Consider the following 17,319-nt stretch of genomic DNA (forward strand, 5'->3'; position numbering starts at 1 on the left):
AGGGATTATTTCCATTACATAAATACCACTATTTTATCAATGTGAGAAATTGTGACTTGTAAAAAACTATGCACAAACATCAAGCTTATAATTTTGTTACTGAGATAGCACTGAAACATCTTGAACCTTCAATGATATGGAAGTACACATGAATCTCTCTTATGCAGCACCCTCAAGAACTGACCACTGCCAAAGGTGAGAATTTGCTGGACCATTTGTGATTATAGAATAATAGAATACCGGAAATGGAAGGGACCCTCAATGGTTGAGTCCAGTTCCTTGGCCTCACAGCAGGATCAACCAAGCACTATCTAGACCATGGGTGTCCAACCTTTTGGCTTGCCTGGGCCGCATTGAGTGAAGAGGAATTGTCTTGGGCCGCATATAAAATATATAATATAGTTAATGTATATAAATCACATAATAATGTTAAAAGTTTACGATCTTGTGGGGCTACATTACTAGCTGTCCAGGGCCGCATGCGGCCCGTGGGTTGGACACGCCTGATCTAGACCATCCCTGACAGATATCTGTTTAACCTGCTCTTAAGTATCCTCCAGGTGATGGAGATTCCACAGCCTCCCTGGGCAATTTATTCCAATATTTAACCACAGTGACAAGAAGTTTTTCCCGACATCCCTTACTGTAGTTTAAGCTCATTGCCTCTTGTCCTATCCTCAGAGGCCAAGGAGAACAAATTTCTCCCTCTCCCTTATAAAACTCTTTTAGGTACTTGCAAACCACTATCATGTCCCCTCTCAGTATTCTCTTTTCTAAAAGGAAGAAGCCCAGTTCTTTCAGTTTTCCTTCATAGCTCATGTTCTCTAGACCTTTAATCATTCTTGTTGCTCTTCCCAGGACCTTCTCCAAATTGTTCTTGAAATGTGGTGCCAACAAATGGACACAATACTCCACTTGTGGCCTAATCAGCACAGAATAGAGCAGAAGAATGACTTCTCGCGTCTTGCTCTAAACACTCCTGTTAATACATCCCAGAATCATGGTCTGTGTCTACAACAACAAAAAGCAACTTTGAAGTTGCGCATGTACACACCCTACTTCAAAGTTTAACTTCGAGGTAGGGCACTACTCCATTCCTGGGAATGGAGTAAGGACTTCAAAGTAAGGGAAAAATGTATCAAGACTTTCTGCTGGCTACTTTGAAGTTAACATCAAAGTTAGTTCCTAGTGCAGACACAGCCATGTTTGTTTTTTTGCAACAGGGTCACACTGTTGACTCATTTAGCTTGTGGTCCACTATGACCCCTAGCTGATCCCTTCCTGCAGTTCCTTTCCTTATTAAACTCATCCTATTTACCTTAGACCACTTCTCCAGTTTGTCCAGATCATTCTGAATTATGACCCTATCCTCCAAAGCAGTTGCAACTCCTCTCAGCTTGGTGGTATCTGCAAACTTAATAAGCATACTTTCTATGCCAATATCTGAATCGTTGATGAAGATACTGTACAGAACTGGTCCAAAAAAACAGACCCCCCCAAGGAACCCCACTTGTTATGCCATTCCAGAATGATTGCGAACCATTAAATAACTACTCTCCGAGAATGGTTATCCAGACAGTTATGCACACAACTTATAGTAGGCTCATCTGAGTTGTATTTGCCTAGTTTATTGATAAGATCAAGCAAGACCATGTCTAATGCCTTACTGAAGTCTACCGCTTCTCCCTTATCCACAAGGCTTGTTAACCCACCAAAGAAAGCTATCAGATTGGTTTGGCATAATTGGTTCTTTACAAATCCATGCTGAGGTTACATATCGCCTTATTTTCGTCAAGATGAATTATTTAATTACTTGTTCCATTACCTGACCATCTGCTCTAGTTTAGTCTGAGGAGGAGGAGGAGTAAATTACAGCTAAATAACTGCACAGAACACTGAGAGCCAGGACCCTGTGGCTTTAAACAAACTTTATGGGACCATGGGAAACTTGGCCATACCCATGAAAAGCAGCTGTTTGGCTAATTGAAATCATGCTCAATTATGGATGTTGCCAGACGAGGCTGTGCCAGATGAGAGAGGCTCAACCAGTACCACAAACCTAACTTACTACTGTACATGTTCTTAACATATCTGTCATACCTGTCTGATGCTGAATTAGAACCAGAAGTAGCAATAGTAACAAAAGAGTAGTAACAGATCTGGTGACAGCAGAGAACCTGATGCAAGAACATTAAATAACAGCAATTCTATTTTGGGGTGGAGTAAGTTTCTCAAGTAGAAAAACCTGAGACCATCCTCCTGCTCCTCCTCAACTAAGCTAGAGCAGACAGACATTTTTCAGACTGGTCCTTACAATTCTCTCTCAAGGTAGCACGTTTGTCACCATTTACTGCCAATAAACTTCAGTAGGTATAAAAGTTTAAAGAAAACTAGAACTCTCCCAATACTCCTGTGGAAAAACCTCATCATAATGCAAACCACATTAAAATACTTCATTCTTGCTACAGTTTTGTTGTTTTCTTTTCAAAGATGCAAAGACATTGAGACTGAAAAGTTGCTTGACTGCAAGCAAGCCTATGAAGTTTGCAATTTATTCACTAATGTTTAAAATATAAAACAGATAGCAACTGACAGCAGCATAGCAATCAGAATGTTGTAACAATTACTTAACTTAAAACCAATTTTTTATTATTACATTCTAAGAAAACCAAAGTGATTTGCATATTACTAGTTATTTACTAATTCATGCACAAATCATTTTCACTCAATATGGAACGCTTATTCTTTAAATTCTGACTCACCTACGTTGGTCCTTCCTCCCAGAGGTTTTCTCTTCTATGTCCCACTCCTGTGCTAGGATGAACCTGAGCTCCTGATCTGCAGTAAAAGTGGCCAGCGATCCATTTACCCTCTGACATGTCTGCACAGCATCCCAGTAGTTCTCCCCACTTAAATACACCCTGTAACAACTGGCTGTGCCCTCATAGTGATGCCATCCTGTTGGGCACTTTCCTAGGAAACATGGAGAATAGAAGGGAAAACCATCCCCCCAGATTAGGATCTTATCTTGAGACAATATATATCTACTAGTTACAGAAATCAGTATATGCTACAATTATTATAAGAACACTAAACAAAATAGCTTACATGCATAGAGACACAGTCTACATTCCCCCACAACTATGAGATAGCATATACTAAAGATTACAGTGGCATTTCCTGATGCAAAAGTTTCTTGACAAAACTTGTCTTTCTGGGACTTCAGCTATTTAAACATGATTTGTCACCACTTTTCACCTGCATTCTGGTAGTGCTCAAAGGCCCCAATCAGGTGAGGAGGTCTACCATGCAAGACACTGAACACAAATAAACAATCAGAGAGGTGTAGCTGTGTTAGCCTGTATCTTCAAAAACAACAAGTAGTCCTGTTGCACCTTATAGACTAACAGATATTTTGGAGCATAAGCTTTCGTGGGCAAAGACCTGCTTCATCAGATGCATGAGTTGGGCGGGGGGGAGCCTCATGCAGTCACACAAGTTAGCAACATGTACAACTTGATGTTACCAAAGTTTTTTTCCTTCTTTTATTAAAAAAGTTAAATACAAGTTGAACATCTCTCGTCCAGCACCCTGGGGACCTAACCACTGCCAAATGAGAGAATTTGCCAGACCATGGGAGGTCAATATTCTGTAGCACATTACCAACATTTCCCCTGCTTGCTGGGCTTTTAGAAGACATTTAGGGATGAACTACAGCTGAACAGCAGCACAGAATACCGAAAGCCAGGACTCATGGCTGTAAATAAACTGTATGGGACCATGAGAAACTTGGCCACACCCATGATAAGTGGTCATGCAGCTATCAAAATCATGCTAGATTGTAGATGCTGCCAGATAAGAGTTCTAGGTTAGAGAGGTTCAACCTATAGTATTCATGTTCCTCTATGGTCTCTAAGCATAACCATTAAACCATTTATTGCATGCTTCACAGCAAAAGTACATCTTTAAGGAGAATGTGAAAAAAGGTCACATGGATTTGTTCAAGGAGGGCAACTTATAGGAAGGACAGAACGATGCATGGAAATGGGCCAATAGCACAATTAGGCTACTTCCACAAAGTTCCCTAAACTCAAAATAAGATACACAATTGCGCTACACAAATTGTTTGCTATTTCGAGTTTATTTCAAAATAGGCTATTTCAGCATTTGGCGCTCTTTAAAGTGCTATTTCAAGGCATCCCTTACTACTCCTGTAGTGAGGAATACAGGGATGCCGAAAGAGTGTGCCTGTTATTTCGACATAATGGGCACACTTCAAAGACGTGGAGTAGCTATTTTGGGATACTGAGTTATCCTGAAATAGCTCTGCCTTTTAGACATAGCCATATAGAGAGGATTGACATCCAGAGGAGGGACTTAGCCAGAAATACAACCATCAGAATTAACAAGAAGAAAGGTGATCTTAACTGTTGCATTTGGTATGGACTGGAAGCAAGGCAACATTCATTTTGTAATACTTGCCAGAGCACAAAAACATCCCCAATTATTTAACTCTTGCTGGAGCATTCATATACTCTGTTTATAGCTTAAAGGACCCCAAAACCTTTTTTGGCATCACAGTGATCTCCATCATAAAGCAGCGAAATACAATTAATTTGCAATCCCCAAATTCTTTCTAAGTTTCCTAAAATTCAACAATGTGAAACAGTCATTTCTAATGTGTTGAAACTAGTCTCTGAACAGAAATCAGACCAGATTTTCCTACGTGCTGAAGACTCATCCTTTTACCTGAAGACAATACAGCCCAGAAGAAAGAAAGTCTATATAAACAGAAAACCACAACTTTTTTTTCAACGAACACCCCACTACTGTTATGAAGTAGTGTTCTATTGGATCTCATTCTCAATTTACCATGTCACTAGAATTGCTTTAAAAAACAATTCTTGATTACCATGCTACAAATAATCTCAAACAGATAGAATAAGTACAATACAAATATTTAGATCTCTAGCTCCTCTGGGCACCTCAGTTCAAGAAAAGCAGGCATTTTAATGACACCCAAAAAAGTAGAGTCCTTGGACATTTTACTATCTCCTAGCTCTGGAACCAATACTTTTTTAATCCTGCATACAGAAGAGTTAAGTCTCTGTTTTAAAAGGCAATGGTCTAGTTTTGTACACTGACTTTTATGAATTTGGACCATGTTTCCCCAGTCTGCAACTTACTGCTAAACCGGACAGGCTGTGCAACATTGACAGTGTGAAAGCGGGTTGTGTCTCCTCCTCTTCCTCTATTATGCCTGGAGTCCACATTTTCTTTTCCATGGTAAGATCGCTGGTCCCCTGTCAATCCTAGAGAAAGAAAAGACACACATGCAAGGCAGTTTTTCATTTACCCAAAGTAAACCTGTTTCATTAATCTCTTTTCTGGGATTGAATTCGAAAACCAAAAACTGACCACCATAATTATGTACTTCAGTGGTAATGCAGCTGCCCATAAGAGACACAAAATATACAGAACATTCCAATGCAGAATATGTATCACTCAAAGAACCAAACAGTTACAGAGCCTTGCTGATTAAGCTAAATATTTGTGTACTATTACAACACACAGTTGAGCAGAGAACTTGACATGAAGCAGTTTTAACTCTTCCAACAAATGCATGATTCCCAGCATTATCTATTTTTTGCACAGAGCAGTCTACGCTCCAGCTGCTCAGTTTCCACATATTTTCAAAACCTTTTTCAGAACAATATTCAGATAGCTGTCAAGGAAATCTCCAGACAATAGGATACACTTTGCCACCTATTCCCAAGGAAGATGAAGGTCTAATTTCCTGATAGAAATATCAGTTCCCACACACACACTGCGATGAAAATGTGTCCTCTACTGCCAATAGGTAGCTACAAAAAATACCAGTCTGTGGAATATTAAGATGTTGAACATCTGCTAATGTTCAACCTCAAGAATTCTATGGCAATCAATTGACATTATATTCCAATTTAGTTGACGTAAGTTAGTAGGTTGACCATTTGGTAAGGATACTTCAACACCAGGTGAAAGACACTAAATATAGATATGGAAATCCAAAAGCCTTCATAAATATACCCAACAGCCTTGCATCTTGTACAAAAGGGACTATCCAAGGCCCAAACTGATGGGATCTTCCTGGTATGCTAGAAAAGTTATCAAGAAGTCTTCTCTCATCAGTGATAGGTCTCTACAACAGGATGTTGAGAATATGCATATAATGCTGGTCATTTTGTATTATTTCAGTCTATTTTGCTGGTTTGTAGTGTTTATGATGTTGCTAATTGCGCTAGTAAAACTATCACAGGTCCAAGAGGTACTCCTGAGAGTGGGTGTCTCCCCTGTGTACAGTGGCATCCTCATCACAGTGAGGACCCTAATAATTCTGTGGCTAATCTGCAGGCAGTTGAACTCTGCCAGGCAAGCTCCCAAAATCAGGCCTCTTTCATCCACATCATCTGTCACCTGGCACAACCAAGGATGTTGCTGACCAAAGAGACGTTGGGTGGGAAATTAGTAGAGAGAGTATGGCTTCCTTGGGCACGAGAACCCAGCAGGGCTTGTGGCCTGGCCAAAAACAGAGCCAGCTGAAGCTGGCCTCCATGGGGCTGGGGCCACACCCAGAGCCTGTTGACCTGGGGTCATGCTGACAGCCTGACCAGAGCTGCACCCAGACACCTGCAGGGCCAGGGCCGGGGCCGGCCTGCATGAGGCTGGGGTAGGAGCCAATCTGCACAGGACCCCAGTTGGAGCCATCAAGCCAGCCGCAGTGGGTCTCCATTGGGCTGAGGCCAGAGCCTCCCGCCAGCCTCAGGGGGCCATGCTGGCAACCTGTCAGGGCTGACCCAGCCCCAAGTGGCCTTGGATGTGGCCACATCTAGAACTAGAGCCCACAGGGCCTAGGCCACGTCTGGCAGGCTGGCCATGGCTGGAGCAATCTCTACAGTCAGCAGCCGGAAGTGGCCAGGTCAGTGTCAGCCTAGCAGGGGCCAAGCTCCGGGCAGGAGGTAAGGGGGCCCTGGGGCTTGATTTGGGGGCTGGAAGAGGCAAAAAAAATCTGGCAGCAGACTGGGTCTCTCCTTTCATCCAGGAAATTCCCTCATCAAGACCAGTCAGATCCCAAGGGTGCTGGATGAGGGAGGTGGAGCCTGTAAACAAAAGATCAGTCAAAAGGACTCCTCTGCAGTTTGGCCAAAGGAGTAAGTCCCTACAAATACAGATCTGTCCACCAAGACATATGGGAAATCAAAGGTAGATAAATGATAAGGAGACACCAGCCCCTACATCATACGTATCTAGACTGATCTGGATGCATCCCACAGAAAAAGGTTTTAATTTGAATTGTTGCAGATAGAAATATTGTGAACATGCAAGTTTTCATACCATGAAAAACTGAGTACCACAGTTCTCATCTGGTAAATAAGCCACTCAAGGAGTGGGAAGGGCACAACTATTTTAACAAGGAAAATGTGCACAGCTTCCTAGATTTTTATCCCAGTTCTGTGAAAGAACATTTTTCTCTAAACAGAAATAAGTCTCTAGATAACACACATGCACCAAGAACAAACACCTGCTATAATTTTTACGCAAGACATACAGTCTCAAAGTAGTATCTCGAGAGATCAGAGTTCAATACACAGGTAATACCTGAATTACAGAGCAGCAACCAACCTTTTTTTCTGTCTCTGTTCCCCATCTCTGAATAAAGTGAGGATAGGAACCTCCTTTCTCCCACCCTTTGTTTTGTCTATTTATATAAGCTCTTTGGGGTACAGGCTGAACCACTCTGGTCTGGCACCCCCAGGACCTGACTGGTCCCAAACCGAGGAATTTGCCAGAGCAGGGGAAGCCAACGCCAGTCCCCTAGGTCCTGCAGCTCCCCGGCTCTGCTCCTCTGGCCACCGGGTGCCAGGGCACTCCGGCTCTGCTGTTCTAGCTGCCAGGCCAATGGATGCCATTCTTCACTAGTCCAGCAATCCCCCTGGCCCCAGACCATCTGGTTTTCCATAGAAGAGTTCCAGCCCTGGCATACCCAGGGCGTTGCCAATGATGCCAGACCAGAGAAATCTGGATTCTAGAGGGTCAACCTCTACCATCTCTCAGACACTTGTACAGTCCATAGTACAACACTGGTCACTTGTTTAAGGTCTAACTGACAGACATATATGGGCCCAGAAGGAGTCTCTCCCCACCCCCTTATCAGATTAACACTGGCTTTATGAAACTGTCTCCTCTCTCTGTACCATGGTGTCAGGGTCTGTTGCCAAGTGCATCTGAGTACATCTAAATCTCCTGCCATTGCAGGGACCTTGGGAAGCCATGCCCTAGGCCCCTCCCACTCATTGCCTCTGGCATACAGTCTAGTCTCCTAAGAGCTGTAATACTTTGGTCTAATTTGTTGTTGGGTTTAGCGTGCAGGTGGTGTGGGTAACTTGTGATACAGAAGAGCTCAGACTAGCTGATCTAGTGGTCCTGTGAAGGAGCAGAGAAACTGCTGTCAGGCACAGCAGGGGTTATAGAAAATCCGTGGGTCCAGTTAGCCCCACAGGTTACCTGCAGCCAATGGCAGGCTTGGAGGGGACAGAAAAGAAGGGAATCTGGCTCAGCCTGGGACTGACTGACAATAAGGCAGGAGCTCTCTGCCTGCCTGAAGGCATGGACCAGAAACTAGGCAGCCTATGCAGAAGCCTATGGATATACCCCAACGGCAGAGTAATTCGCTCAGAAGGGCCATGTCTCAAACTAAGAACTTACACAGGGAAGAGTTTTACAGGACAGGTACTGAACACCCCACCTCAACCAGGGGAGAGATCTGCCTCCCAGGTAAGTTAGGAGGTTAGCTGCAAAGATCCCAGAGCTAGGACTAAAGATAGAAAGAGGGGTCTAACCCCCACCCCAACAGCTCTGTAACCACTGTTCTAAGCACTAGGAAACTTACCCACTGGTGACCTTATCACAGGTCCCTCTGGCCTGAGATTCTAAGAGACAGGAAGCAGACATCAGTAAATCTTTCCATTAACCCAACATTATCAATTGCTAAATAACAAACTGTAGACTTCCAGATATGGAGATACAACTGTCTGAAGAAAATTGCCTCTCTCTGATGGGACTTAAGTTGGGAAGATCCAATGCTTTGAGTATCACCTCTCCACAATGAGAAGGTGTCAGTGCTTTAACCATTTGTCTTTGTGCTATATCGATATGGTACAAAGACTTCCTATTTGGCTTTTGCTTCCCTCCTACAAATGTTAAATGATTTTTGAACATGAAGAAAAGAAGTGGATGACACGGAGAACAAAATATCAAGATACCACAATCTAGCCACTTGAGGATTTTCCAATGTAGTCCACTTGAGGGCTTCAGCAGGAAACAGGGCACTAACTGGTTTTACAACCCATGAAAAGCCCTAGAAAAGGCCATATAGGTTGAACCTTTCTAGTTCAGCACACTCTGGTCTAGCAACATCTGTGGTGCAGCATGATTTTAGTTACCTGGATTTCCACTTATTAGGGGTGTGGCCAACTTCCTGCAGTCCCATAAAGTTTGTTTACAACCACCAGCCCTGGCTCTCACAGTGTTCTGGTGCTGCTATGTAACTGTAATTTACCTCTGAATGACTAAGAGCCCGGTAAGCAGTGTGAGTAATGCTGCTGGACAATATTGACTTCCCGAGGCTTGGCACCAGTCAGGTACTGAGGGTGCCAGAGCAGAGATGTTCAACCTGTACTATTGTTTCCTTTAAAGTATTTGTGTCGTTCATTAATATTTAAGACTAGAATGATAAGTACGGACAGCAGTGGCTTTAACAAACAGCCAGTCAGGATCGACAGTCCCCCCTGGCTACAGCTAATAAGTGCCAGAGAGGTAGCCGTGTTAGTCTGGATCTTCAAAAACAAGAAGTCCTGTGACACCTTATAGACTCAGATATTTTGGTGCATTAGCTTTTGTAGGCAAAGACCCACTTCATCATGCATCTGATGAAGCGGGTCTTTGCTCAGGAAAGCTTATGCTCCAAATTATCTTTTGGTCTGTAAAGGTGCCACAGGACTTTCAGCTAATAAAGGTAACAAGCGGTCCTAGTAGGTAGTAATGCTGTGCAGTTAGTCTGTAAGGTGCCACAGGATTTCTTGTTGTTCTCGAAGATACAGACTAACATGGCTACCTCTCTGATACTTATTGTAGAGAGTAAAGGTTCAAACAAAGGTTCATGAAGTGAGATTTCATTTCTCCTGAGAAATTCACTGGTCCCCACAATGTTAACATTCTCTAGTTTACAGATTTACAAAACCATGCACAAAAGTGGATTAGCCACAGGGAAACAAGAATACAAGCAAGCATTCACCCTAGCTCCATTATAGGCCAACCTCTTGTACCTGCTACATTAAGGTTGTCTGATTCTTCCCATTTTATGACCCTGTTTTCAGCTGCCAATAACTTTAACCATTCAGGATGAACATAACCACGCGAGGTGTCTGCCTCAGGCTGAGTTGTTTTTGGAAAGTTTAAATTAAAAAAATTAAGTTTAAAAAAGCTCAATTGTTTCACACAAAGATTAATGAAAAAAAATGCAGTTTCTCCCATGCTAAAACAATTCTTAGTTTCCCTACTAAATAAGTGCCCCAAGGAAACTTGGCAAGGAGGCCTTTGAGTCACAGACAGGGTGATGTGGGAAAATCTGCCTGTTCCTCTGACAATACTGCTGCATCAAAAAGAGTAACTCTTTCTATGCACATACACCATTATCAACAATACTATCTGCCCCTCCCCCACCACTCCCAAGACCATGCTGTTCTGTCAATGACCTATTCAGATGAAATATGGTGGGACAATGGGTTAGCCAGAGATAGGAAAAGCTATTTCCTCAAGCTGATGTTTGGAGAGTGGAAAATTCCCACACCGAATAAAGAGACGCAGATGATAAAACAGGCATAAAAGATATAAAGGACAGGGTGCTTGAGAAACAGCCTATGTCCTGAAAGTGCCATGGGGCCCCAGGACAGTGGTAGTGCGTGAACACTGGACACTGAAAAATGACACCGGATCTAGCAGCTGATCCCCTCAAAGCCCTCTAGTGAAAGATCTGCCTTCTGTTGATCCTGGGAAAACCACCCCAGTTAGAAACCTTTGAAGAGTCATCCCAGTTTGCAGATGCTTAGTCTCTACTCATTAGTGTTTGGTAGATTCTGTTTGTGCAAAACTTCCTCCAGTTCAGGACTGCATGTACTGACCAGGACTTCCCCAGCAATAGCCGCTGCCAGCCATGCCATGCTGAACGTCCACCCAGAGCAAGGAGACTGTTCCTCTGCTCTCAACGCTCCTTCTGCTGGTGCCCTGGCAGGAGGAGGGATGCAAACCAACTAATAGAAAGAGGACACGAGCCAGATTTGGGAGGAAGGTCAGGAAGCTGGGTGGTAACACAGAGACTGGATGAGGACATGCAGGGGCCAGAATGCGGCCACAGGACTGTGACGAAACAGGCTGAAGGGGAAGTACACTGGCAGAAAGCAATGTTTCTTCCAGTCTTTCCCATCTGTGCGCGGATTTTTTCCAACCATGAGTGGAATAATTTGCACATGCCTTGGTGCATGCAAAAATGTGCACCACCTGAAGAAAAAACCTAGCTGTGGGGGCTCTACTAATCAGCTGGGTGCCCTTTGAACCCCTCCTGAGAAGGTGCAGAGGTGCAAAGCTTACAGGGAACACTGGAAGAAAGGTCTGTGCCCCCTAGACAACTCCACTCCCATCAAAACAAACCCTGGAATGAAACCCAAGAATGCAAAGTCAACAACTCTCCATCAGAGGATGCTCACGAACCCTTCTGTCAAAGCAAGTCTCATATTTCTAGCAGCTGGTGCCTGGTCCACACTGTAGTAAAACCATAAGTGATAGAGGACAACACTCAGCTCAAGTTGCACAGATCCCAGGTAGTAAGTCTAAAACAGCATTTCTCAAACTGAGGGGTGGGGAAGTCCAACCCAAAAGAGGGCTGCCAGGCTACTGCTTGGGAAGGGCTGGGGAAGGGGAGTATTGTCAAATCGCAAAAAAATGTTGCTGCAGGGAGGAGGCAGCAAGGGTGCAGCAGCTGCAACTGTTCTTCACCTATCCAGCTCTGGCTCATTTGTGGCAGATGTCAGCAGGTATAGAATAAGGCATGGTCAGTAGAAAAGCAAAAGATGGTCTTAATTAAACACCACCCTGGAAAACTGCCTGTGCCACAGAGGACCTACATGGTGCTAGGCAAGTACCTGAAAGCAAACATTTCTCACGTCACACTAATCATGTGTTCCTCTTTTCGGGGTGACTAGGCACTCTGAAAATTCAACCTTTAGTCATCTCAAATTGGGCACCCAAAATTAGTGAACACTTGAAACAGGTTTTGGATTATATCACCTCATGGGAATGTTGTGAAAAATAAATGTGCTCATGTTTGTGAAGCACTTCAATACTGTAGTGATAAGTGCTACAGAAAGGCCCATGAGGAAATGATTCATCTTCAGAACAAGATTTGAAGAGTGGCAATAAAGCAGACCTGGAACGACATGCTGAACAATGAGGATGAAGCTATTAACAGCTGCTCATTCAGCACACACCCTGCCTCCAATGCACTGAGTGAGGCCAACTTCCTGCGGAAATAAACAGTAATCATGTAATTAATAATTGTCTCAATGCATACACACACAAGGCCACCTATGTTCTGCACTTCTTAATTTGTATGCTTGACTCTGTGACCTATACATTTCTGTATATTTGTGTATAAAATTATCCATAAAAAGGGTGCTGGCTTCCATACATGAGCTGCTAATGTGATCACCTGTGTGGAAATGGGACTGACTTTACTGGTTTTGAAACACACACATCACCACACTCTCCCTGTCTCTCCCCTTTGCTCAACACAACAGTTTTAACTGCACAGAGCAACCAACTGGATAATAAAGTTTCCAATTCTGATCCATAGTGGAGGTGGGAGGGGCACTAGAACATCAAGATTAAGTACCTTTTGGGCCTAAAACAAACCCACCATTTCTTTAAATACTGCTAGCCATAAGTGGTCTTTTCCCCCATTTTCTACTTTCTTTGTGCACAAGACATTTAGCAAGTTTAGTGCAGACATTATGCAAATAAATTCTTATTTGCTAACATTACTGAACATCATGAGACAGCTAAGTCAGCTCACCATGTAGTGCATGTATATTTTAAGTTTTCATGAAAAGAATTTCAAGGCCTTGAGCTCACAGCAACCAAAAGCTACAACTAAATGACTGCATTTATAAATATTTAAATGCTGGACAAGTCTACAGAACTGTACACAAGGTACTATACTGGGAGCAGTTGATCCTCAGTTGAGCTCTTTCAGTGTCAAAAAAACTGGAAAGTCCAAGGAGGAATAAGTAAAGTATAAAAGTTCTCATCTCCTATTGGTACAATCACAGAACAGAGTGTGAAAGCTGTTGCCCAATCTTTAGATTGTACATTATTTATATTGATTACTTAAGAAAGAAAGGTTACTCACCGTAGTAACGGTGGTTCTTCGAGATGTGTCCCCGTGGGTGCTCCACATTAGGTGTCGGGCTCGCCCGGCGCCGCAGATCGGATCTTACAAGCAGTTTCTGCCGGACCGCGCATGCGCCGGTGCGCGCCGCTCCCCCGCGCGCTCCCGGCCATGTGCGCGATCCGGTCCCCGCCAGTTCCTTGACCAACCGCCTCGGATGCTCCTGCAAAACACTAAACAGAGATCCGGAGCGGGGAGGATGGGCGGGTAGTGGAGCACCCACGGGGACACATCTCGAAGAACCACCGTTACTACGGTGAGTAACCTTTCTTTCTTCTTCGAGTGTCCCCGTGGGTGCTCCACATTAGGTGACTACCCAGCAGTAACCCAAGATAGGAGGTGGGTAATCGGATTATGTGCAGCTTGTCCCCGAGAGGACCGCTGCCAAGAGACGGGTATCCTCTTGGAATACCCTGTGAAGGGCGTAATGTTTGGCGAAGGTGTCACAGGATGACCAGGTCGCCACTCTGCAAATGTCTTTTAGCGCAACGCCCTTGAAAAAGACTGTTGATGCTGCCACCGCCCTAGTGGAATGAGCCCTGGGCGTGGCCAGTAAAGGAGTCTTTTTGAGTTTGTAGCACATTTTTATGCAAGATACGATGTGCTTAGAGATTCTCTGCGAAGAGAGACATTCTCCTTTTGATTTGGGAGCGATAGAGACTAGGAGCCTATCCGTTCTCCGGAAGGACTTGGTCCTGTCCATATAGAAAGCTAGCGCCTGCTCACGTCCAGGAGGTGTAGGCGCACCTCTTTGTTAGAGTTATGAGGCTTTGGATAAACAAGGGTAAACAATAGGTTCGTTAGTATGAAACTCAGAAAGAAACTTTAGGAGCAAAGGCTGGATGCAGCCGTATGGTTACCGCCTCCTTGGAAAAACAGCGCAGGGCGGCGTTGCCATAACTGCCTCAAGCTCGCTCACCCTGCGAGCTGACGTGATTGCGAGAAGAAAGGTCGTCTTCATCATAAGGAGGCGGAGGGAAACCGTGGCCAAAGGCTCAAACGGTGGTCCCCTTTTCGCATTAAGCACCAGGTCCGAGTTCCACAGAGGTGGAAGCGGTTTCTGAGGGGGGTATAGGCTTACCAGCCCTTTGAAGAACCTGGTAACCATGGGATGGGCGAACACCGTGTGCCCTTCCTCTTCGTGTCTGAACACCAAAATGGCGGCCAGGTGGACCTGAAACGAGGATAGCGAGAGTCCTCCTCTCTTGAGGTCCAGTAAATACTCTAATATCACAGCCATAGGCACCGAAAGGGGGCTAGCTGTTTGGTAGAACACCATGCCGTAAAGCGAGTCCATTTCTGCTTGAAGGTCTTCCTGGTGGAAGTCCACCTGCTACTTTCTAGGACTTGCTGCACTTCCTCCGTACATGTGCTCTCTAGGGAGCTGAGCCATGGATTAACCACGTTTGTAGTCGCAGGCTTTGGGGGTGCGGATGCACTATGGACCCCTGGGCTTGCGTGAGCAGATCCCGCGCCACCGGAGGGGACCTCAGTGGCCGGTCCGACATGCGCAGGAATAGGGGGAACCATTGCTGTCGATCCCACGTTGGGACTATCGGGATCATTCAGGTTCCTTCCCTCCTGGCTTTCTGCAACACTTTGTGGATGAGCACTGTGGGAGGGAAAGCGTAAAGCAGGGGGCCCCTCCATGAGATCGCGAAGGCATCCCTCAGGGACCCCCGTCCCAGTCCTGCCCTGGAGCAGAATTGTGGGCACTTCTTGTTGTGCTGAGTAGCAAACAGGGTCTATCTGGGGAAAAACCCCATGCGTGGAAAAATCGGTTGCAGCAGATCGGGACGGATCTGCCACTCGTGCGTGAGTGCGAAACGCCTGCTCAGCTGGTCTGCCTTCACATTGCGAGCGCCTGGTAAGTACGAGGCTTTCAAGGTTACATTGTTGGCGATGCAGCAGTTCCACAACCGGACTGCTTCTACACATAAGGCACGGGACCGAGCTCCTCCTTGCCGATTTATATAAAACATGGTGGAGGTATCGTCTGTACTGATCCCGACTACCTTGCCTTTCAGTTGGTCTCGAAAGTGTCTGCAGGCGTTGAACACTGCTTTGAGCTCCAGTATATTTGTGTGCAGTGACTGCTCCATAGAGGACCACAGCCCTTGCGTCACCTCTTCGCCCATGTGTGCTCCCCACCCTATGAGGGGGGCATCTGTAGTAAGAAAAAACCAATACGTGTGGTTGGTGGAAGGGTACCCTTGTTAGCAGGTTCTCTGGGTTTACCCACCATTGCAGGGATTTGCGCACCTCCGTTGTGGGCGACGCCATCCTGTGAACAGTGTGTGCTGCCGGTTTGTATACGCTCGCCAGCCAATGCTGCATGCTGCGCATGTGTAACCTGGCGTTCTGTTGTACGAAACGTTGCTGCTGCCATGTGGCCCAGCGGCTGTAAGCACGTCAGAACCGGCACCATAGGGCTGAAGGTGAAGCCTTGCGCGAGGGAGCCGATGGCCCGAAAGCGAGTCTCTGGTAGATACGCCCTCGCTGTAATAGAATTTATGCGTGCCCCTACGAACTCTATGTCCTGTGTGGGGTCTGTCTTTGATTTTGTCAGATTGATAAGCAGGCCGAGCGAAGAGAACGTGCCTGCTGTGACACATATTATGCGTAGTACCTCCTCCTTTGAGGCCCCTTTGAGTAGGCAGTCATTCAGATACTGGAATATAAATACCCCCTGTCTGTGCAGGTAGGCTGACACCACTGCCAAGGTCTTGGTGAAGACTCTGGGGGCTGAGGAGAGCCCAAACGGTAGGACCTTGTAAGTCGAGGGCTGCGAACCAATCTCCATCGTCTAGTGCCGTAAGGATGGAGGCGTTTGTGATCATCCGAAAACGTTGCTTGCGCAGGTACCGGTGAGGCCTCGAAAATCTAAGATGGACCTCCCCGTGAGGAAGTACCTCGAGTAGAACCCTCTCCCTTGCAGTTGCTCCGGCACTCTTTCCACTGCCCCTACGAGCATGAGATGGTCTACCTCCTGCTTGAGCCTCGCTACATGGGAGGTCTCCTGGAGGTGGGGCCCCGGGTGGAGGTCATGGCGGTGGGAGCAACTGGGAGGGGATGGCGTACCCCGTGGCTATGATCTCCAGCACCCATGTGTCTGTGGTGATCCTTTGCCACTGGTTATAAAATGGTCGGATGATGGCCTTGAGCACTGGTTTCGTGCCCTCTGGAAGCGAGTCCATGAGGGAGGTCAACCTAATGTGGTTGTTGAAATTATGGTTCGCTAGATGCGCTGCGTAATTTGCCATTGGCAACAGTAGCGTGGAGGAGGAGTAGACCTTTCTGCCCAACAGCTCTAGCTTTTTGGCATGTTTGTTTATTCCCCCACGTTGCGACGACTCCGCCACCAAAGAATTTGGTTGTGGGTGGCTGAACAGGAACTCCATGCCCTTCGTGGGCACGAAGTATTTTTTTTTTTTTTTTTTTTTTTCCGCTCTTTTGTGGACAGGCGGAATAGTCGCAGGAGTCTGCCATATCATAGTGGCAGGCTCCAAGATTGCGTCATCAGCGGTATTGCTATTTTGGAGGAGGCCGGAGGTCTCAGATTTTTGAGGAGCTTATGGTGTTGCTCTTGCACCTTTGCTGTCTGGAAGCCTTGCGTGAAGGCCACCCTCGTAAAACAGCTCTTGGAACTGTTTGAGATCGTCCGGAGGATGGACGCCCCCCGGGGCCGTAGCCTCATCCGGGGAGGAAAGCGAGGAACCGCTGGGGTACGTCTTTCTGGACCCTTCCGGTTCCTGCTGATGATGGTACACCCTCTCACT

At 45.6% G+C, this 17,319-nt stretch overlaps 1 protein-coding gene across 2 annotated transcripts in view; it reads right to left on the reverse strand.

Moving 5' to 3' along the window:
- The window catches only part of DGCR2 (DiGeorge syndrome critical region gene 2), a 75,465-nt gene that overhangs the window by 19,598 nt on the left and 38,548 nt on the right, over positions 1 to 17,319 (reverse strand). For both annotated transcript variants that reach the window (XM_075012528.1, XM_075012527.1), the window contains 2 exons: positions 5,187 to 5,312; positions 2,763 to 2,973 (listed from right to left, as the gene is read on the reverse strand). In XM_075012528.1, the coding sequence (XP_074868629.1) occupies positions 2,763 to 2,973; positions 5,187 to 5,312 (337 nt within the window). The remainder of the gene's footprint in view (positions 1 to 2,762; positions 2,974 to 5,186; positions 5,313 to 17,319) is intronic.

Source organism: Carettochelys insculpta, chromosome 18 (assembly GCF_033958435.1).
Source record: "Carettochelys insculpta isolate YL-2023 chromosome 18, ASM3395843v1, whole genome shotgun sequence".
Classification (NCBI taxonomy): domain Eukaryota; kingdom Metazoa; phylum Chordata; order Testudines; family Carettochelyidae; genus Carettochelys; species Carettochelys insculpta.